Source organism: Pseudophryne corroboree, chromosome 10, assembly GCF_028390025.1.
Source record: "Pseudophryne corroboree isolate aPseCor3 chromosome 10, aPseCor3.hap2, whole genome shotgun sequence".
NCBI classification, from domain to species: Eukaryota; Metazoa; Chordata; class Amphibia; order Anura; family Myobatrachidae; genus Pseudophryne; species Pseudophryne corroboree.
In genome coordinates this window covers 284,457,049-284,480,723 of record NC_086453.1, presented here as the reverse complement: position 1 = coordinate 284,480,723, position 23,675 = coordinate 284,457,049, and the positions used below count along the sequence as shown (strand labels likewise).

At 47.4% G+C, this 23,675-nt stretch overlaps 1 protein-coding gene and 1 pseudogene across 1 annotated transcript in view; one reads left to right on the top strand and one right to left on the bottom strand.

Annotated features, from left to right (window-relative positions):
• The first annotated feature begins 4,497 nt into the window (after window positions 1–4,497).
• Window positions 4,498–23,675, top strand: part of UBE2M (ubiquitin conjugating enzyme E2 M) — a 52,179-nt gene continuing 33,001 nt past the window's right edge. The window contains exons 1-2 of the mRNA XM_063943324.1: window positions 4,498–5,009; window positions 18,696–18,790. Of these exons, the coding sequence (XP_063799394.1) occupies window positions 4,895–5,009; window positions 18,696–18,790 (210 nt within the window). The 5' untranslated portion in view covers window positions 4,498–4,894. The remainder of the gene's footprint in view (window positions 5,010–18,695; window positions 18,791–23,675) is intronic.
• LOC134967134 (5S ribosomal RNA) lies at window positions 10,054–10,173 on the bottom strand (annotated as a pseudogene).

Here is a 23,675-nt window from a genome sequence, read left to right as displayed (position 1 = left end):
TTTGAGGCCCAACGTCACCCCTGCTTGCAGGAAATGCAGGAATCGACCTAGTTGAGATTCCTCCGTTGGGGCCTTCCTGGCCTCACACCAAGTAACATATTTCCGCCAAATGCGGTGATAATGTTTTGCAGTGACATCCTTCCTGGCTTTGATCAGGGTAGGGATGACTTCCTCCGGAATGCCCTTTTCTCAGTACCTTGGGAATGAGAGGCAGAGGAGGAAACACATAAACCGACTGGTACACCCACGGTGTTACTAGAGCGTCCACAGCGATCGCCTGAGGGTCCCTTGACCTGGCGCTATATCTTTTTAGCTTTTTGTTGAGGTGGGACGCCATCATGTCCACCTGTGGTCTTTCCCACCGGTTTACCAGCATTTGGAAGACTTCTGGATGAAGTCCCCATTCTCCGGGGTGGAGGTCGTGCCTGCTGAGGAAGTCTGCTTCCCAGTTGTCCACTCCCGGAATGAACACTGCTGTCCGTGCTAACACATGATTTTCCGCCCATCGGAGAATCCTTGTGGCTTCTGCCATTGCCCTCCTGCTTCTTGTGCCGCCCTGTCTGTTTACATGGGCGACCGCCGTGATGTTGTCTGATTGGATCAGTACCGGCTGGTTCTGAAGCAGGGGCCTTGCTTGGCTTAGGGCATTGTAAATGGCCCTTAGCTCTAGAATATTTATGTGAAGCGAAATCTCCTGAGTTGACCACAGTCCTTGGAAATTTCTTCCCTGTGTGACTGCGCCCCAGCCCTGAAGGCTGGCATCCGTGGTCACCAGGACCCAGTCCTGTATTCCGAATCTGCGGCCCTCTAGTAGATGAACCCTCTGCAGCCACCACAGCAGCGACACCCTGGTCCTTGCCGACAGGGTTATCCGCTGTTGCATCTGGAGATGGGACCCGGACCATTTGTCCAACAGGTCCCACTGGAAAGTCCTTGCGTGGAACCTTCCGAATGGAATCGCTTCGTACGAAGCTACCATTTTTCCCAGGACTCGTGTGCATTGATGTACCGACACCTGTCCCGGTTTTAGGAGGTCTCTGACTAGAGATGACAACTCCTCGGCTTTTTCCAGTGGAAGAAACACTTTTTTCTGGTCTGTGTCCAGAATCATTCCCAGGAACAGAAGACGTGTCGTCGGGACCAGCTGTGACTTTGGAATATTGAGAATCCAGCCGTGCTCTTGTAGCACTTCCCGAGAAAGTGCTACCCCCACTACCAACTGTTCCTTGGACCTTGCCTTTATCAGGAGATCGTCCAAGTACGGGATAATTAAAACTCCCTTCTTGCGAAGGAGTATCATCATTTCGGCCATTACCTTGGTAAAGACCCTCGGTGCCGTGGATAACCCAAACGGCAGCGTCTGGAACTGATAGTGACAGTCCTGTACCACAAATCTGAGGTACTCCTGGTGAGGAGGGTAAATGGGGACATGCAGGTACGCATCCTTGATGTCCAGGGAGACCATGTAATCCCCCTCGTCCAGGCTCGCAATAACCGCCCTGAGCGATTCCATCTTGAACTTGAACCTTTTGATATAAGTGTTCAAGGATTTTAAATTTAAGATGGGTCTCACCGAACCGTCCGGTTTCGGTACCACAAACATTGTGGAATAGTAACCCTTCCCTTGCTGAAGGAGGGGTACCTTGACAATCACTTGCTGTGAATACAGTTTTTGGATAGCCACCAACACTGCCTCCCTGGCAGAGGGAGTTGCTGGTAAGGCAGATTTTAGAAAAAGGCGGGGGGGGGGGGGGGGGGACGTGGACGTCCCGAATTCCAGCCTGTACCCCTGAGATACTACTTGAAGGGCCCAGGGATCCACCTGTGAGAGAGCCCACTGTGTGCTGAAATTTCTGAGACGGGCCCCCACCGTACCCGGATCCGCCTGTGAAGCCCCAGCGTCATGCTGTGGACTTACCGGACGCGGGGGAGGACTTTTGCTCTTGGGAACTGGCTGTATGCTGCAGCTTTTTCCCTCTACCTTTGCCTCTCGGCAGAAAGGATGCGCCTCGAGCCCTCTTGTGTTTATGGGGCCGAAAGGACTGTACTTGATAATACGGTGCCTTCTTTTGCTGTGGGGTAGCCTGTGGCAAAAATGTCGATTTCCCAGCCGTAGCTGTGGAAACTAGGTCTGAAAGACCATCCCCAAACAGTTCCACCCCCTTATAAGGCAAAACTTCCATGTGCCTTTTTGAATCGGCATCACCTGACCACTGCCGAGTCCATAACCCCCTTCTGGCGGCAATGGACATTGCGCTTATTTTTGATGCCAGCCGGCAAATATCCCTCTGTGCATCACGCATGTATAAGACAGCGTCCTTTACATGCTCTACTGTCAGCAAAATAGTGTCCCTATCCAGGGTATCAATATTATCCGACAGGGAATCTGACCACGCAGCAGCAGCACTGCACATCCATGCTGATGCAATCGCTGGTCGCAATATAATGCCCGTGTGTGTATATATAGCTTTTAGGGTAGCCTCCTGCTTTCTAGCAGCAGGATCCTTTAGGGCGGCCGTATCCGGAGACGGTAGTGCCACCTGTTTTGATAAACGTGTAAGCGCTTTATCTACCCTAGGGGACGTTTCCCAACGTGACCTATCCTCTGGCGGGAAAGGGTACGCTGCCAATAACCGTTTAGAAATTATCAATTTCTTATCGGGGGAAGTCCAGGCTTCCTCACACACCTCATTTAATTCCTCAGATGCAGGAAAAACTACTGGTAGTTTTTTCTCACCGAACATAATACCCTTTTTTGTGGTACCTGGGGTACTATCAGAAATGTGTAATACATTTTTCATTGCCTCAATCATGTAACGGGTGGACCTATTGGAGGGTACACTAGTCTCATCGTCGTCGACACTGGAGTCGGTATCCGTGTCGACACCTGTGTCTGCCATCTGAGGTAGCGGGCGTTTTAAAGCCCCTGATGACATTTGAGATGCTGGAATAGTCACAAGCTGAGTAGCCGGCTGTCCTATGTCGTCAAACCTTTTATGTAAGGAGCTGACACTGTCACGTAATTCCTTCCATAAGTCCATCCACACAGGTGTCGACCCCTCAGGGGGTGACAACACATTTACAGGCATTTGCTCTGCCTCCACATCATTTTCCTCATCATACATGTCGACACAGCGGTACCGACACACAGCACACACACAGGGAATGCTCTGACAGAGGACAGGACCCCACAAAGCCCTTTGGGGAGACAGAGGGAGAGTATGCCAGCACACACCAGAGCGCTATATACCACAGGGATATCACATATAAAGAGTGTTTTCCCTTATAGCTGCATATATATATTATACTGCGCCTAAATTTGTGCCCCCCCCTCTCTTTTTTTACCCTTTCTGTAGTGCAGGACTGCAGGGGAGAGCCAGGGAGCGATCCTTCCAGCGGAGCTGTGAGGGAAAATGGCGCCAGTGTGCTGAGGGAGATGGCTCCGCCCCTTTTTCGGCGGGCTTTCTCCCGCTTTTTGTGTTATTCTGGCAGGGGTAATTTACACCTATATAGCCTCTGGGGCTATATATGGTGTCAGTTTTGCCAGCCAAGGTGTTAATATTGCTGCTCAGGGCGCCCCCCCCCAGCGCCCTGCACCCATCAGTGACCGAAGTGTGTGGTGTGCATGAGGAGCAATGGCGCACAGCTGCAGTGCTGTGCGCTACCTTGGAGAAGACAGAAGTCTTCAGCCGCCGATTTTCCGGACCTTCTTGCTTCTGGCTCTGTAAGGGGGACGGCGGCGCGGCTCCGGGAACGGACGACGAGGTTGGGTCCTGTGTGCGATCCCTCTGGAGCTAATGGTGTCCAGTAGCCTAAGAAGCCCAAGCTACCACCACTTAGGTAGGTTCGCTTCTTCTTCCCTTAGTCCCTCGCTGCAGTGAGCCTGTTGCCAGCAGGTCTCACTGTAAAATAAAAAAACCTAAACTATACTTTCTTTCTAGGAGCTCAGGAGAGCCCCTAATGTGCATCCAGCTCGGCCGGGCACAGAAATCTAACTGAGGCTTTGAGGAGGGTCATAGGGGGAGGAGCCAGTGCACACCAGATAGACCTAAATCTTTCTTTAGATGTGCCCAGTCTCCTGCGGAGCCGTCTATTCCCCATGGTCCTTACGGAGTCCCCAGCATCCACTAGGACGTCAGAGAAAGGTACTGTACCTGTCAAAAAGTTACAGTTGGAGGGTATGGTAATGTAGGGTACAAATGGGTCAATAGTTGGGTATAGAGGTGTCAGTGGTTTAGTGCAGGGTATAGAGGAGCCATTTAAAATACTAATCATTTTTTGTAAGGGTGGTTGGGGCACAACATTTATCTTGGCTCCAGCCATGAAGATATGCCACTAGGTAAGCCTTTCTCTATACATCCGATCCTATGTATACATCTCTTAATTCTATCCATACATAAAATCAACCAATCGTCACTCTGGAAGTATTCTACGTCACTTCCTGGGTTTGCAGACGTTCTGACGTTACCGCGGCGGCCCTCTGGCGTCAACTGTTACGGAGTTCTACGAGCAGCGCCTTTCCGACTTTTCCTGAGCGTTTCCGGAGATTGCCGAGCGTTTGTTCCTAGCGTTTCCGGAGATTACCGAGCGCGTGTGCCGAGCGTTTCCGAACCTGCGCAGTAGCGGCAGCACAGCTAGTGCTGGGGCGGCCGGGCGGAGAGCTGCGAGTGTTTCCGCTGCCGGGCGCCGGGGAGAGGCAGAGGCAGTAGCAGCCTGAGAGCGGAACAGCCGGTGGTGGTCTAGTGCTAGCAGCGTCTCCCGGGTCCCCGGCTGCGGCCTGGCCTGTACGTGAGAGGGAGGAAGGGACGGAGGGAGGCCGGGAGCTGCCCCCGGTGTGGGATACAGGGAGAGCCGGAGGAGGGCTGAGGGCGGCCCGCGGGGGGATCCAGCAACGATGATCAAACTCTTCTCCCTGAAGCAGCAGAAGAAGGAGGAGGAGTCCGCCGGCGGCGGCGGCACTAAGGGCAGCAGCAAGAAGGCGTCCGCGGCGCAGCTGCGCATCCAGAAAGGTGAGAGCGGGGCCTGGCAGTGGGAATAATGCGGCCCTACCAGCCCTCCACCACTGGGGGGCGCCACACTGTCCACACCTGGGGGACACTGAGTACCAACAGCCCCTCAAAGCCCTTCAGTGGTACTTGTGGTTCCACAACAGCTGGAGAGGCACTGGCTGCCCCTGGGAACACAGCACAGTATCAGGGGGTCACCCTGGCAGCAGTGTGCATCTCATGCGTCCCCCCTGCCCAAGTGGAGGCGGCCCATGTTGGTAGGTTAATGATATTGTGGGGGGGAGGGGGGTGCTGATTTGGGTGTGTTTCAATTTTCAGTGATAAGCTAAGATTTGTGAATCATGTATGCCTGCATTGCAAGTTTTATTCCCCCACACCCCATAGAGGTGCGCTGGAAAACCTGCGATGCTGGCGGTATGCTGTGATGCCCGGCAGCACGTTATGCTGTATTGAATCACCCATACCTCTTTGTGGGGGAGATTTACTAAGCCTTGGAGAGAGAGAGAGAAAGTACCAGCCAATCTGCTCCTAGAGCCGACTACACATCAGAACGACTGGCAATTGGACCGATGGTCGGGGCGATTTCCCTTTGCCCCGGCCCAGTCAGATTGCCGGTACACTCAAAGAAGATGTAACGAATGATCACTGTTCCATCCTTCATTACACTACATCAGATCGCATGCAGTATATTCCGGTTGTCCGTGCAGCAGGGCAGCCCAGAAGATGTATTAGGCTAGGTACCCTGGAGTAATGTCGGGCCGATACGCGGTTTCGTAATGACGTATCGCCTACATGATGTGTGCATGATTCTGTGCTACTGCTGGTCGCTAGCGACTGTTGCTGGTCGTCCATGCTGCACATCAAACCTAGCGATGTCGCTGGCGAATTTATGCCTATCGTGCAGTGTGTTCAGCGAACCGGACAACAAACGGCAGACTGATTTGACGTCACCTTCATGCCACTCCCTGGAATGGAGTGGTATAAATTTTGTTCTATTGTGTACAGGAGCAACAATAAATCGCTAGTAACCAAGCGATGCAATATATCGCTGTCATTAGCAAGCCTGCAGAGTGTGTGCGCTCAATATCGCCTATTCTGGGCTCAGGGGAAATTGTCAGTAAAATCGGAACGATTAGCGGTTGCTCCACTGTGTACCCAGCAAAAGACCTGTGGGAGCGCGCAATAGTGTGTACACACTAGACGACATGCAATATTTGTTGTGCCGATAAGGCAAATCGTGATAATATTGCTCTACCCACCCTAACTGCCATTGTTACAGGCTGTGTTTGATAAATTACAGTATGGGCTTATTGGTGGTACTTTATCTCTCTCCACTTTTTCACTCTCCAAAGCTATGTACATCTGGCCCTAAATCTCGAAGATGGTACTCTGCGTGAGAGCCACACACCTTTACCTCTCCAGAGGTGGCGATGCTGTGGGGCAATTGTGGTGTTAGCCTATTCCCTGCCTATACTTTAGCCATTGTTGACTCACTAGGTGGCAGGCCAATTATTCACGATGGGCGGCGGCCTGTCGACATTACGAATGCTTAAGCTAAAGCATCATTGCCCATAATTTTACTAATACCCCTTTCACATCGCAAATATAACCCGGTACCGACCCGGCACATTGCCGGGTCCATGCGGGTCACTGTGCGATGTGAAAGGAGTCATGGAGAATTCCCGGGTCGCATGACCCGGTATTTCAACCCGGGTTATAAGAATGGTTATTCCCAAGTTGAATACTGGGTCAGTGGCAGAGTAAACCGGCTCCCTGGTCGATGCGACCCAGTACCCGTTCACTGCATAGGGAGAGGCTGCGTGGAAATGAGTTAATCTCTCAGCGCTGGCTCCGCCTTCCACTGCTATGGCAACCGACCTGGCATATTGCCAGGTCGGGAAGCCAGCGCTTAGGCTCCAATGCCGGATCCCACCCAGGAAGGACCTGTTTCCAATTCCCGAGTGGAATCTAGCATTGAAGATGTGAATGGGGCTTAAGGTACATGTGCTCTCACGAGTAGGGCCCTCTTCCCTCATGTGCTTATACTTTTCTTACTTTAATAATCCTCAACCGCCCAGATCCCACAGTTTTTTGACCACCTGGAACTTATCTCTATGTTTACTGGTGTAGTTATGCTTAGCTGCCCTGTACTTGTCCTATATTGTATTCAACTGTAAGTCACTGTTTTCCTATTTTTTATGTGCATTTGTACTCTGTAATCGGGCGCTGCGGAACCCTTGTGGCGCCATATAAATAAAGGATAATAATAAATAATAATCAAGCGCTGTTACTAGTGTTCCAGTGGCACATCATGATGAACTGAACTGCCCCCTTTGCACTAAGATGGCCATCTAATGTATTCACCAGGGACCGTAAGTGGTCTGTGAGATGAACTTTTCACCTGCATTTCCAATATGTTTTCTGTTTGCTCATCATTGGCGTGTATAAACCATATTGAAGTGGGTTTCCCTCACCCACGAGGCCACAGATAGATGAGAACACGCCTTTTTCCCTATTGTCTTCACTGAAGTGAGTTTATATGCCACACGATATATTTGGTGGGGTCCTCACAGGTGGATGATGAGCCTGCAGAGGGCTGTACATGCTCCTGACCTGTGCCTGGTTTAGTCGGTGAGTATTCATAGACTAACCCACAGCGTATTACTCTTTAGTGAATGACACTGATGTTCCCTTCATTTGAATTCACAATTGACCCCTTCATTTATCCACCTAGACCAGCTCCCTTCCTGGCCTCTCACATTCCTCAACTCCCAATGTAAGTCGTTTGCACATGCACAAAAAGGTCTCATTTCAGATTGCTCAGTCGCATGTCACTTGGTAAAAATCTATTCCCTTCCCTTTATCAGCTTGGGTGTCAAATTTTGCGCCAGTGAAATGCTGCAATTACAGGTAAGACCGCTGGATCCAATAGTGAAAAAGCCTTTGGCGCTTTATGGTAAATCCAAAAATAAAATTATGGGTAAAGACCTTTGGGGTATATTCCACATCAGTCATATTAAATCACAGCTGCTGATAATTGATCAGACTCTGAAGACGTAACCATTACAAAACGAACAGTATAGACAACACAACAGTATAAGCAGCACAATATTTATATAAAACTGGGTAACTTAAAAAACGTATTACATATAAAACATAATTTGTTAAAAAAATGGGCACTATTGCATCCATTTAATCTAGCAAGTTAGTCTTTGATTTAGACAGGAATCCTTGTTTTAAATTATACTATCTCTTACTACAATGCAATAGTGTGTGTGTGTGTTTGGTATAACTGTATTCTTTACATGTAATAAGATTAATTTGTTTTTGTTTAAATCAGTTTCCCGGGTTTATTTGTACTTGTGTGTTTTCTAAAGACAACTGGTCGCATTTTCTTTATAGGTTACTGAATTTATTGTAAAAGCGTTAAAGATTCACTTCAGTCAGCTTCTACAAAGTCTAAAAGGGTTATTTACTAAGCCTTGGGGAGAGAGAGAGAAAGTAGCTGGAGATAAAGTACCAGCCAGTCCACTCCTAATTGCCATGTTACAGGCTGTATTTGAAAAATAACTGTTAGGAGCTGATTGGTTGGTACTTTATCTCTCTCCACTTTAGCTCTCTCTCCAAGGCTTAGTAATTAGACTGCTAAGCCTTGGGGTGATGGAAACATTTCTGCACTGCAAGTCCTTGCAGTCCATCGTTCCCAGTTGGCAGAATGAGGGTAATGCAAATTGCGTTGTCCTGGATGAAGAAATGGCCACCAGTGGGGTGACTGAGCCCTGATGGTAACACTTTACTGTTTGTACCCACACTGGTGGTACATTTTTGTGTGTCTTTGCTTCATGACATTGTATGTTTGCTCAGCTCGAATGTCCGTGTTGTCTGACCTATTGTCTCCCACAATTAATATAGGAATTTTATTTATTAGGTAAGTTATGCTGCATTCAGATCGCAAATGCCGGATCCTACCCGGTAAGAGAAACGTGTACTTACCGGGTGGGATACGGCATTTGCGCTCCGTTGCTGGCTTTCCGACCCGGCAATATACCGGGTCTGTTGCCATAGCAGCGGAGGGCGGGGGTGGAGGCGGCGCCGGGAGATGAGCTCATCTCCTGCGCCGCCTATGCTGTGAATGGGAGCCGTGTCGCATCGGAACGGCTCCCATTCACACTGCGCCTGACCCGGTAATCAACCCGGTAATAACCCTTCTTTTTTACCGGGTTGAATTACCGGGTCAGGCGACCCGCTAATTCACCAAAGGACCTTTCACATCGCACACGGACCCGTTTCGACACGGCAATATGCCGTGTCGATACCGGGTTTTTAGTGCGATGTGAAAGGGGTATTATTTATATACAGTAGCTTTCACATATAACGCAGTACTTTACTGGAAATGTTTGGCAATTCATATCAGTCCCTCCCGTGCCGCCCAAGAAGAAAAAAACGCATTGGCCAAATCGATTCTGTCATTTTACAGTGTAGTTTAGAAATCAAATATCAATGGTTGGGGAAAGAGAAAGAAGACTCTTGTGTGGGTGCACTCTTAATTTTCAAATAATGAGAATATGTGAAAGAGTATATGAGGTGATTAAAACATAACTTGTATTATTATATTAAATAAAATAAGTTATATTGTATGTATCCCATAACTAGAGCGGATAAATGTACATGTATGTGTATATACAAAGAAAATTGAATATTTAATGTAAAATGTAAAATAAGTATTATAATCTGGTTGATCTATATCCACATAGATTGGCGGAAGAATGTGCACACTAACAGTATCACATCCATGTTCCAGCACACCAGTACAAGCACGGCCTGTATTTTAATGAAGATCTAAATTGATCGTGCAGATATATATTGAAATCACGGTATATGTACTTAATGATCATATGTTCCTATCATTAATGCTGCCTAGGATATATGAGATTTCCACAAGAAAAATAATACTTATTTTAGGGCATATGGGTATATAAGAATGAAAGAAGAATAAGATGTTGGTGATCCTGCTTTTAGCGCTTTCTGTCGGAATTGACTAATTGCTGTACTACTTACACTAGGTATTCCCTGGGGATCACTCTTCCAGGTACTGACCTAGCCCATCACCGTTTGGCTTCCAAGATCAGACGGAATTGGGCACAGGCGGCGGGGTATGGTAGTAGATCAGGCTGGCATATGTTGTTTCTCTATCGTCCTAGTGGATGCTGGGGTTCCTGAAAGGACCATGGGGAATAGCGGCTCCGCAGGAGACAGGGCACAAAAAGTAAAGCTTTAGGATCAGGTGGTGTGCACTGGCTCCTCCCCCTATGACCCTCCTCCAAGCCTCAGTTAGATTTTTGTGCCCGGCCGAGAAGGGTGCAATCTAGGTGGCTCTCCTAAAGAGCTGCTTAGAAAAGTTTAGCTTAGGTTTTTTATTTTACAGTGAGTCCTGCTGGCAACAGGATCACTGCAACGAGGGACTTAGGGGAGAAGAAGTGAACTCACCTGCGTGCAGGATGGATTGGCTTCTTGGCTACTGGACATCAGCTCCAGAGGGACGATCACAGGTACAGCCTGGATGGTCACCGGAGCCTTGCCGCCGGCCCCCTTGCAGATGCTGAAGTAAGAAGAGGTCCAGAATCGGCGGCAGAAGACTCCTCAGTCTTCTAAAGGTAGCGCACAGCACTGCAGCTGTGCGCCATTTTCCTCTCAGCACACTTCACACGGCAGTCACTGAGGGTGCAGGGCGCTGGGAGGGGGGCGCCCTGGGAGGCAAATGAAAACCTATTTTGGCTAAAAATACCTCACATATAGCCTCCGGAGGCTATATGGAGATATTTAACCCCTGCCAGAATCCGTTAAAAGCGGGAGACGAGGCCGCCGAAAAAGGGGCGGGGCCTATCTCCTCAGCACACAGCGCCATTTTCCCTCACAGAAAGGCTGGAGGGAAGGCTCCCAGGCTCTCCCCTGCACTGCACTACAGAAACAGGGTTAAAACAGAGGGGGGGCACTAATTTGGCGTTAGAAATATATAAAAAAGATGCTATAAGGGAAAACACTTATATAAGGTTGTCCCTATATAATTATAGCGTTTTTGGTGTGTGCTGGCAAACTCTCCCTCTGTCTCTCCAAAGGGCTAGTGGGTCCTGTCCTCTATCAGAGCATTCCCTGTGTGTGTGCTGTGTGTCGGTACGTGTGTGTCGACATGTATGAGGACGATGTTGGTGAGGAGGCGGAGCAATTGCCTGTAATGGTGATGTCACTCTCTAGGGAGTCGACACCGGAATGGATGGCTTATTTAGGGAATTACGTGATAATGTCAACACGCTGCAAGGTCGGTTGACGACATGAGACGGCCGACAAACAATTAGTACCGGTCCAGACGTCTCAAAAACACCGTCAGGGGTTTTAAAACGCCCGTTTACTTTAGTCGGTCAACACAGACACAGACAGGGACACTGAATCCAGTGTCGACGGTGAATAAACAAACGTATTCCTTATTAGGGCCACACGTTAAAGGCAATGAAGGAGGTGTTACATATTTCTGATACTACAAGTACCACAAAAGAGGGTATTATGTGGGATGTGAAAAAACTACAGTAGTTTTTCCTGAATCAGATAAATTAAATAAAGTGTGTGATGATGCGTGGGTTCCCCCCGATAGAAAATTATGGGCGGTATACCCTTTCCCGCCAGAAGTTAGGGCGCGTTGGGAAACACCCCTTAGGGTGGATAAGGCGCTCACACGCTTATCAAAACAAGTGGCGGTACCGTCTATAGATAGGGCCGTCCTCAAGGACCAGCTGACAGGAGGCTGGAAAATATCATAAAAAGTATATACACACATACTGGTGTTATACTGCGACCAGCGATCGCCTCAGCCTGGATGTGCAGAGCTGGGGTGGCTTGGTCGGATTCCCTGACTAAAAATATTGATACCCTTGACAGGGACAGTATTTTATTGACTATAGAGCATTTAAAGGATGCATTTCTATATATGCGAGATGCACAGAGGGATATTTGCACTCTGGCATCAAGAGTAAATGCGATGTCCATATCTGCCAGAAGATGTTATGGACACGACAGTGGTCAGGTGATGCAGATTCCAAACGGCAAAAAGGTGTATTGCCGTATAAAGGAAGAGGAGTTTTTTGGGGTCGGTCCATCGGACCTGGTGGCCACGGCAACTGCTGGAAAATCCACCGTTTTTACCCTAAGTCACATCTCTGCAGAAAAAGACACCGTCTTTTCAGCCTCAGTCCTTTCGTCCCTATAAGATCATATCTGCCCAGGGATAGAGGAAAGGGAAGAAGACTGCAGCAGGCAGCCCATTCCCAGGAACAGAAGCGTTCCACCGCTTCTGACAAGTTCTCAGCATGGCGCTGAGACCGTACAGGACCCCTGGATCCTACAAGTAGTATCCCAGGGGTACAGATTGGAATGTAGAGACGTTTCCTCTTCGCAGGCTCCTGAAGTCTGCTTTACCAAGGTCTCCCTCCGACAAGGAGGCAGTATGGGAAAAAATTCACAAGCTGTATTCTCAGCAGGTGATAATTAAATTACCCCTCCTACTACAAGAAAAGGGGTATTATTCCACACTATATTGTGGTACTGAAGCCAGAAGGCTAGGTGAGACTTATTCTAAAAAATTTTTTGAACACTTACAAAGGTTCAAATCAAGATGGAGTCACTCAGAGCAGTGATAACGAACCAGGAAGAAGGGGACTATATAGTGTCCGGGGACATCAGGGATGCTTACCTCTATGTCCCAAATTTGCCCTTCTCACTAAGGGTACCTCAGGTTCGTGGTGCAGAACTGTCACTATCAGTTTTAGACGCTGCCGTTTGGATTGTCCACGGCACCCCGGGTCTTTACCAAGGTAATGGCCGAAATGATGATTCTTCTTCGAAGAAAAGGCGTCTTAAATTATCCCTTACTTGGACGATCTCCTGATAAGGGCATAGTCCAGGGAACAGTTGGAGGTCGGAGTAGCACTATATCGGATACTGCTACAACAGCACGGGTGGATTCTAAATATTCCAAAATCGCAGCTGATCCCGACGACACGTCTGCTGTGCCTAGGGATGATTCTGGACACAGTCCAGAAAAAGGTGTTTCTCCCGGAAGAGAAAGCCAGGGAGTTATCCGAGCTAGTCAGGAACCTCCTAAAAACAGTGCATCATTGCACAAGGGTCCTGGTAAAAATGGTGGCTTCCTACGAAGCAATTCCATTCGGCAGATTTCACGCAAGAACTTTTCAGTGGGATCTGCTGGACAAATGGTCCGGATCGCATCTTCAGATGCATCAGCGGATAACCCTATATCCAAGGACAAGGGTGTCTCTCCTGTGGTGGTTATAGAGTGCCCATCTTCTAGAGGGCCGCAGATTTGGCATTCAGGATTGGATGCTGGTGACCACGGAGCCCAGCCCGAGAGGCTGGGGAGCAGTCACACAAGGAAAAAATTTCCAGGGAGTGTGATCAAGTCTGGAGACTTTTCTCCACATAAATATACTGGAGCTAAGGGTAAATTTATAATGCTCTAAGCTTAGCAAGACCTCTGCTTCAAGGTCAGCCGGTATTGATCCAGTGGGAAAAACATCACGGCAGTCGCCCACGTAAACAGACAGGGCGACACAAGAAGCAGGAGGGCAATGGCAAAAACTGCAAGGACTTTTCGCTGGGCGGAAAATCATGTGATAGCACTGTCAGCAGTGTTTCATCCCGGGAATGGAAACTGGGAAGCAGACTTCCTCAGCAGGCACGACCTCCACCCGGGAGAGTGGAAACTTCATCGGGAAGTTTTTTCCACATGATTGTAAACCGTTGGGAAATACCAAAGGTGGACATGATGGCGTCCCGTCTGAACAAAAAACGGGACAGGTATTGCGCCAGGTCAAGAGACCCTCAGGCAATAGCTGTGGACGTTCTGGTAACACCGTGGGTGTACCAGTCGGTGTATGTGTTCCCTCCTCTGCTTCTCATACCTAAGGTGCTGAGAATTATAAGACGTAGAGGAGTAAGAACTATACTCATGGCTCCGGATTGGCCAAGAAGGACTTGGTACCCGGAACTTCAAGAGATGCTTACAGAGGTTTTATGGCCTCTGCCGCTAAGAAGGGACTTGCTTCAGCAAGTACCATGTCTGTTCCAAGACTTACCGCAGCTGCGTTTGTCGGCATGGCGGTGGAACGCCGGATCCTAAGGGAAAAAGGCATTCCGGAAGAGGTCATTCCTACCCTGGTCAAAGCCAGAAAGGAGGTGACCGCACAACATTATCACCACATGTGGCGAAAATATGTTGCGTGGTGTGAGGCCAGGAAGGCCCCACAAAGAAATTTCAACTCGGTCGTTTCCTGCATTTCCTGCAAACAGGAGTGTCTATGGGCCTCAAATTGGGGTCCATTAAGGTTCAAATTTGGGCCCTGTTGAATTTTCTTCCAGAAAGAATTGGCTTCAGTTCCTGAAGTCCAGAAGTTTGTCAAGGGAGTATTGCATATACAACCCCCTTTTGTGCCTCCAGTGGCACTGTGGGATCTCAACGTAGTTCTGGGATTCCTCAAATCACATTGGTTTAAAACTAGTCAAATCTGTGGATTTGAAGCATCTCACATGGAAAGTGACCATGATCTTGGCCCTGGCCTGGACCAGGCGAGTGTCAAATTGGTGTTTTTTTCTCAAAAAAGCCCATATCTGTTTGTCCATTCGGACAGGGCAGAGCTGCGGACTCGTCCCCAGTTCTCTCCCTAAGGTGGTGTCAGTGTTTCACCTGAACCAGCTTATTGTGGTGCCTTGCACCTACTAGGGACTTGGAGGACTCCAAGTTGCTAGATGTTGTCAGGGCCCTGAAAATATGTTCCAGGACGGCTGGAGTCAGGAAAACTGACTTGCTGTTATCCTGTATGCACCCAACAAACTGGGTGCTTTTGCTTCTAAGCAGACTATTGCTAGTTGGATGTGTAATACAATTCAGCTTGCACATTCTGTGGCAGGCCTGCCACAGCCAAAATATGTAAATGCCCATTCCACAAGGAAGGTGGGCTCATCTTGGGCGGCTGCCCGAGGGGTCTCGGCTTTTACAACTTTGCCGAGCGGTTATTTAGTCAGGGGCAAACACGTTTGTAAAATCCTACAAATTTGATACCCTGGCTAAGGAGGACCTGGAGTTCTCTCATTCGGTGCTGCAGAGTCATCCGCACTCTCCCGCCCGTTTGGGAGCTTTGGTATTATCCCCATGGTCCTTTCAGGAACCCCAGCATCCACTAGGACGATAGAGAAAATGAGAATTTACTTACCGATAATTCTATTTCTCGGAGTCCGTAGTGGATGCTGGGCGCCCATCCCAAGTGCGGATTATCTGCAATACTTGTACATAGTTACAAAAATCGGGTTATTATTGTTGTGAGCCATCTTTTCAGAGGCTCCGCTGTTATCATACTGTTAACTGGGTTCAGATCACAGGTTGTACAGTGTGATTGGTGTGGCTGGTATGAGTCTTACCCGGGATTCAAAATCCTTCCTTATTATGTACGCTCGTCCGGGCACAGTACCTAACTGAGGCTTGGAGGAGGGTCATAGGGGGAGGAGCCAGTGCACACCACCTGATCCTAAAGCTTTACTTTTTGTGCCCTGTCTCCTGCGGAGCCGCTATTCCCCATGGTCCTTTCAGGAACCCCAGCATCCACTACGGACTCCGAGAAATAGAATTATCGGTAAGTAAATTCTCATTATCTCCGACACGCTAATGAGAGTGCACCTGGGGTAGAGAGATATGGTAGGTGGATAGATTTGTAGGGAATGGATCTGCTGTCCACGTTAGACCAAGAGAACCCTGGAATCGTGGATGAGAGTCCCAGAAATTAATAGGGTGGAAAAATAGGTGAGATGTAAATTACACAAAAGAAATGTACCCACTGCTGCTACTATAGGGTTGTCACCGTCACTGGGTCAAAGAATTTCTTGTGCATAAATCTGACAGGATCAGAGAAATGTTATAACCTAAAAAGCTCTAAAAGAACTCATACTTGCCCTGTGTCAAATGTCTGAGTCCTTTAGTGCAGAGATAAAGTCAATGTTGTATAAACATGTGTTTCTTATACAGCAATTACATGTGGCCGTAATTATACCTCGATATAGAAGGGTAATAAAATGTCCCCACACAATTATAATCTATTAATCTTACTTGCCTTGTGTCACATATCTATACCTTTCATCACAAAAAAAAATCATTATTATTTGTAATAGCAAACGAGAGATAAGAGTATGGCTCATTGCTAACATTGGAAGTGAACAAGCCCGTTCTTATGGGGGAAACGCGTCTTCCTTTAATTTACTCTGGAAGTTCCTGATTCCAGCCACGAGTCTGCCCAGGGACCTGGGCATCTACCGGTACCATCTATTAGGTTTAAATAGACCTCTTTTGCACTTGTATAGGAGATATCTGATTACTCCATTATTATTGAAGTATTCACCTCATATACTCTTTCACATATTCTCATTATTTGAAAAATAAGAGTACGCCCACACAAGAGTCTTCTTTCTCTTTCCCCAACCATTGTTATAGATAATAACACTGACTCGGGGCGCACCACCAGTTCAGGCCAATAAGGTATAATCCTATAGATATTTGCTATGACTGGTTAATATCAATGATTGCTCTTTTGGTAAATTTACCCTGATTAGTGCGGAATCAACAACCTTTTTGCCCTAGAGATCCTATATGACAGAAGGTAAACACAATCGGATAATAATATGTAATTTATGTAGCACTTTTCTCCCAGTAGGATTCAAAGGGCAGTATCCAATTAACCACAGTCGTTAACCACGGGTTATTGCTTTGCTGGGGCCTATCCACTTGCCTCAGGCAGGCGAAGCAAACTTCCAGATAACACAGGTTTCACTGAACCTGAGTGTTATTGCCCGAAATAGTGTTGTTGTTTTTTTTTTATGGAATGGCTACGGGAAATTGGATATAGATATCTAGGGGTATATTCAATTGAAGTCGAAAGCTCGACAGACAGCGGTTTTCGACTTTTTTAGGTCGGAAGGGGTTCGACCTATTCAATCGAACCCCACCTTATTCGACAAGTCGAGGAATTCGACTTGCCGAAAAGCACGTGGATCGGCGGAATAGCTGCCGATCTGCGTGCTTGTGCCGAGAACGTTTTGGCCCCCTTTTCAACCATCTCAATTCGACTTTAAAAAAAAGTCGAAGTGAGATGCGGGAGCAGAGACCGGGAGAGCAGCGCTGGAGGATGTGACAGTCGCCGCTCACGGCAGCGTCCACCCGGCTCCAGCAAGCGAGACCTCGCTTGCTGGAGCCGGTGGACACTGCCATGAGCGGCGGCTGTGATGTGGGGATGGGGAGAGAAGAGGCGGGGGAGAACCGCGGGCAGACAGGGGAGAGAGGCGCTACAGCAGCGGCTATATAGCTGCTGCTGTAGCGCTGCTCTCCCCCGTCTGCCCGCGGCTCTCCCCTGTCTCAGGTCACGCTTCTCAATTCGACTTTTTTAAAAGTCGAATTGAGATGACATTGAATAGCCCAGGTCGGATCCATTCCAACAAATGTATGTCGGAATGGATCAGACTTCAATTGAATATACCCCATAGATAGGATTTTTTTTTTTTTCTCCATAAAAAAATATCGGTGAAACGTCTGGAAAAATCGCAATGTTTCATCATGGGTAACACAAAAACAGATATGAAACAAACAATTGCGCTCCGATAATGTTTGTATAGCTACCAACGTCTCATAGGATTTTCATCCAATTAAGATTCCTTGTTTGTTATTGGCTCAGGGCGTGGTTTTCCATATTATCGAAGTGCAATTGTTTGATATCTCTTTTTTTTTTTTGTGTTATAATTGATTTGGGCATAGGTGACCCTCTGTACTACTGTTTCTATTGAGACTGTTTCCAATTTCATCCTGGGTAATTGGATACCCCCCAAAGTGCTTTACATTTGCATTTTCAGCACAAAATATGTTTTTCAGGAGAGAGAAATAAGCATTTGGAACTTAAGAAACATTAGTGAAATGTGTGAGTAAGCAAGTAAGTCTTGAGTCTGTTTTTGAAGGATTCTAGAGTGGAGTCCTCTCGAACTGTGCGCGGCAGCGAGTTCCATAGATTCGGAGCTGCAAAGCTGAAAGCTCAACTTCCACATCAGATGAATCCAGAGAGATGACCACTCCCTGTTGCTGTTCCGGACTCAGTCATTTGGTTAGATCACGCAACGGCCAGGGCGTTTGGGTTTGACCACTCATATATGTGTGATTGTTGTGGCTGTGGGAACCCCGGATGGACCTTGGGGAGATGAAGGGTACTTTTGATGTCTTTTTGGATGCAGATATAATGAGGCACAAAAATAAATTCTGACTTCTCAATACATATGAAGTGAAGTGCATCTTTGAGCGCCTTATCAACAGGATCCTCTGTGCGCTGAAGGGTCAGGTTGCAGTGACACAGAACAAATTAGCACATAGCTTACGGAGATGCTATTAAGATTTCTTGTTTTGTGTAATTGAATCCGATTTTTTTAACAATTAAATAAAAAGGAGAAAACCTCCACAAAAGGTGCTGGCGTCTGCAGCACTTGCTGTACTCTAACCTGCAGCGTTGTATTAAATTGGCAGACCGGGGAATGATAACCGAAATATTGCAGTCAGCACATTGTTCTCAGCAATCATATACCTGGTGCTTTGTTTTGCAGATATTAATGAACTGAATTTGCCGAAAACATGTGAAATAGAGTTTTCAGACCATGACGACCTTCTTAATTTCAAACTAGTCATCTGCCCCGATGAGGTAAGTGTGTCTACTGATCAATTATGTTCATGTAAGAGTACTTGGAGAGGACAACTGATTTTTTTCCAAGTAGACAAGTTATTACAGGTGCCTCATTCTCTTTCCGAGGTCATAGGGTGAATTTGGGAGAAACAAATTCATGTCTTTCTCTGTGTAAAATGTATTTAATTTAAGTCAGTCAAACGTAGAGACCAGATTAAGTGTTCTTGTCACCTAAACACAGGGACGAATCAATGGAGGTGTAACCATTGTTCACCCCTTCAGTACACTAGGAACTAATGGTTTCACTGAGGCATCGCTACGGTAATGGGTCAGTCCACAAAATCGCAGTCTCCATCATTCTGATATTTCGAAAATATTTAAATGTTGGCATTCTTAAGCATTAAGTAAAAAAATTCTGTGTCGTACCTCCCCCTCCCCCATCCCAATCTTCGTAGAGTACGGGATCCGATGCTCGGCACAGGCCTACAATTTTTATTTTTATTTTTTTTCCTTCTTGCTTGGAGAGAGATCCCAAAACATTTTCCCTGCAGTCACCTGGAAGTGATGGGTAATCAGAATGTCAAGGCAAAATATTTCACTAACTACAGGTTTTTTTTTTTTTTTTTTCATTTTATTGTGGTGGCAGAAAGAAATGCTTACAGTGCATTTGTAACTTACCATGGCGGCAGCCATTTTGTAGGATGAACCATGAATGATCCATCATGAGAGTTCCACTTATTGGCTCACTAGAAGCTGCTGTGAACCGCTAGGCTGGGGTCTCAGGATTATTATGCCACTGATGCCACCTTCTCATTGGGGAGAGTTCTGTAGTTGATTGAGCAGGAGAAGGAATAATGGCCACTGCCCCTTCTTCACCTCATGGTCCCATGGTGCAGTTTCCGGTCACATTATATCTTTCTCCATTGGGAAGGGGTTGTGCCCATTTGCAGGGTCCTCAATAGTCTTGCATGTGGGCATTGTGGCGCTGGTAGTGTGTGCCTGAGATACTGGACAGAAGCCAGGACAGTAGATGAAAGGGCTGTTTTCATGAAATGATAAATAGAAAATAGTCAATAATATCCATAGTTAACGTTGTTGACACATTAGATAATTTCCAACAAACTACTTCCAGAAATTACTATGATGTAACAGAGCCATGACCCGCAGGTATATTCCCTTCATCATCAACTTTTAAGTGTATTTCTCAGTGGGACAGTTGATCTAAAGTTAGTTTACTCAGATACCTTTGGTACTTGATCAGGGAGATGGGGGGCCATAGGGGATAAATAGGTACTTTTATTTTTGCAGCACATATTATACAGTAATTTAGATTCTCCATAAATTTCGATTATCTGTGTAAAAAACGTGTGCTTTCCTGCCTGTACACATGATTGGCCCAGAAACAGTAACACCTATCTGTAGAGGTGTAACCCTTGTGTAGGTGGTAGCCATGTTTTAGTAATGGGGAAGTGAGTCCCTGGGATGTTTTTCTGTTGGCCCCCATGTAAATGACCACAAAGGGCCCCCTGTACTAGACACTTATCCAGGTTACTATGTGTTATATCTACGCTGCCTATGAAATGTGTGAGGGACTCATCAACTGGGCAGTGACCAATGAGAATTATACAGGTGGCCATGTCTTCAGTTACTTTGTGATGGACTTTATTAAAATACGAAAGAAATTGAATTCTGACCATTGCAGCTGATTACATGGACATGGGCTGTATAGAGTAATATCAAGTGTGTAATTCTCAACCAGGAAAAGTAACAATTTGTCATCCTGTCTCTGGCAGTTTATGAAGTGGGTAGTGGAGGGGCCACCTCCATAAGGGTGTGTTATAGAAGATCTACATGTATTGCGTCAACCCCATATGATCCACAGGCACTAGAGTTACATGGATGAAATGTCTACATAAATGTTTTTTCTCCTTCATCCACTAATACCCCTTTCTCTATCGTCCTAGTGGATGCTGGGGTTCCTGAAAGGACCATGGGGAATAGCGGCTCCGCAGGAGACAGGGCACAAAAGTAAAGCTTTCCGATCAGGTGGTGTGCACTGGCTCCTCCCCCTATGACCCTCCTCCAAGCCAGTTAGATTTTTGTGCCCGGCCGAGAAGGGTGCAATCTAGGTGGCTCTCCTAAAGAGCTGCTTAGAAAAGTTTAGCTTAGGTTTTTTATTTTACAGTGAGTCCTGCTGGCAACAGGATCACTGCAACGAGGGACTTAGGGGAGAAGAAGTGAACTCACCTGCGTGCAGGATGGATTGGCTTCTTGGCTACTGGACATCAGCTCCAGAGGGACGATCACAGGTACAGCCTGGATGGTCACCGGAGCCTTGCCGCCGGCCCCCTTGCAGATGCTGAAGTAAGAAGAGGTCCAGAATCGGCGGCAGAAGACTCCTCAGTCTTCTAAAGGTAGCGCACAGCACTGCAGCTGTGCGCCATTTTCCTCTCAGCACACTTCACATGGCAGTCACTGAGGGTGCAGGGCGCTGGGAGGGGGGCGCCCTGGGAGGCAAATGAATACCTATTTTGGCTAAAAATACCTCACATATAGCCTCCGGAGGCTATATGGAGATATTTAACCCCTGCCAGAATCCGTTAAGAGCGGGAGACGAGGCCGCCGAAAAAGGGGCGGGGCCTATCTCCTCAGCACACAGCGCCATTTTCCCTCACAGAAAGGCTGGAGGGAAGGCTCCCAGGCTCTCCCCTGCACTGCACTACAGAAACAGGGTTAAAACAGAGAGGGGGGGCACTAATTTGGCGTTAGAAATATATAAAAAAGATGCTATAAGGGAAAACACTTATATAAGGTTGTCCCTATATAATTATAGCGTTTTTGGTGTGTGCTGGCAAACTCTCCCTCTGTCTCTCCAAAGGGCTAGTGGGTCCTGTCCTCTATCAGAGCATTCCCTGTGTGTGTGCTGTGTGTCGGTACGTGTGTGTCGACATGTAGGAGGACGATGTTGGTAAGGAGGCGGAGCAATTGCCTGTAATGGTGATGTCACTCTCTAGGGAGTCGACACCGGAATGGATGGCTTATTTAGGGAATTACGTGATAATGTCAACACGCTGCAAGGTCGGTTGACGACATGAGACGGCCGACAAACAATTAGTACCGGTCCAGACGTCTCAAAAACACCGTCAGGGGTTTTAAAACGCCCGTTTACTTTAGTCGGTCGACACAGACAGGGACACTGAATCCAGTGTCGACGGTGAATAAACAAACGTATTCCTTATTAGGGCCACACGTTAAAGGCAATGAAGGAGGTGTTACATATTTCTGATACTACAAGTACCACAAAAGAGGGTATTATGTGGGATGTGAAAAAACTACCATAGTTTTTCCTGAATCAGATAAATTAAATAAAGTGTGTGATGATGCGTGGGTTCCCCCCGATAGAAAATTATGGGCGGTATACCCTTTCCCGCCAGAAGTTAGGGCGCGTTGGGAAACACCCCTTAGGGTGGATAAGGCGCTCACACGCTTATCAAAACAAGTGGCGGTACCGTCTATAGATAGGGCCGTCCTCAAGGACCAGCTGACAGGAGGCTGGAAAATATCATAAAAAGTATATACACACATACTGGTGTTATACTGCGACCAGCGATCGCCTCAGCCTGGATGTGCAGAGCTGGGGTGGCTTGGTCGGATTCCCTGACTAAAAATATTGATACCCTTGACAGGGACAGTATTTTATTGACTATAGAGCATTTAAAGGATGCATTTCTATATATGCGAGATGCACAGAGGGATATTTGCACTCTGGCATCAAGAGTAAATGCGATGTCCATAACTGCCAGAAGATGTTATGGACACGACAGTGGTCAGGTGATGCAGATTCCAAACGGCACAAAGGTGTATTGCCGTATAAAGGAAGAGGAGTTATTTGGGGTCGGTCCATCGGACCTGGTGGCCACGGCAACTGCTGGAAAATCCACCGTTTTTACCCTAAGTCACATCTCTGCAGAAAAAGACACCGTCTTTTCAGCCTCAGTCCTTTCGTCCCTATAAGATCATATCTGCCCAGGGATAGAGGAAAGGGTAGAAGACTGCAGCAGGCAGCCCATTCCCAGGAACAGAAGCGTTCCACCGCTTCTGACAAGTTCTCAGCATGGCGCTGAGACCGTACAGGACCCCTGGATCCTACAAGTAGTATCCCAGGGGTACGGATTGGAATGTCGAGACGTTTCCCCTTCGCAGGCTCCTGAAGTCTGCTTTACCAAGGTCTCCCTCCAACAAGGAGGCAGTATGGGAAAAAATTCACAAGCTGTATTCCCAGCAGGTGATAATTAAATTACCCCTCCTACTACAAGAAAAGGGGTATTATTCCACACTATATTGTGGTACTGAAGCCAGAAGGCTAGGTGAGACTTATTCTAAAAAATTTTTTTGAACACTTACAAAGGTTCAAATCAAGATGGAGTCACTCAGAGCAGTGATAACGAACCAGGAAGAAGGGGACTATATAGTGTCCCGGGACATCAGGGATGCTTACCTCTATGTCCCAAATTTGCCCTTCTCACTAAGGGTACCTCAGGTTCGTGGTGCAGAACTGTCACTATCAGTTTCAGACGCTGCCGTTTGGATTGTCCACGGCACCCCGGGTCTTTACCAAGGTAATGGCCGAAATGATGATTCTTCTTCGAAGAAAAGGCGTCTTAATTATCCCTTACTTGGACGATCTCCTGATAAGGGCATAGTCCAGGGAACAGTTGGAGGTCGGAGTAGCACTATCTAGGATACTGCTACAACAGCACGGGTGGATTCTAAATATTCCAAAATCGCAGCAGATCCCGACGACACGTCTGCTGTGCCTAGGGATGATTCTGGACACAGTCCAGAAAAAGGTGTTTCTCCCGAAGAGAAAGCCAGGGAGTTATCCGAGCTAGTCAGGAACCTC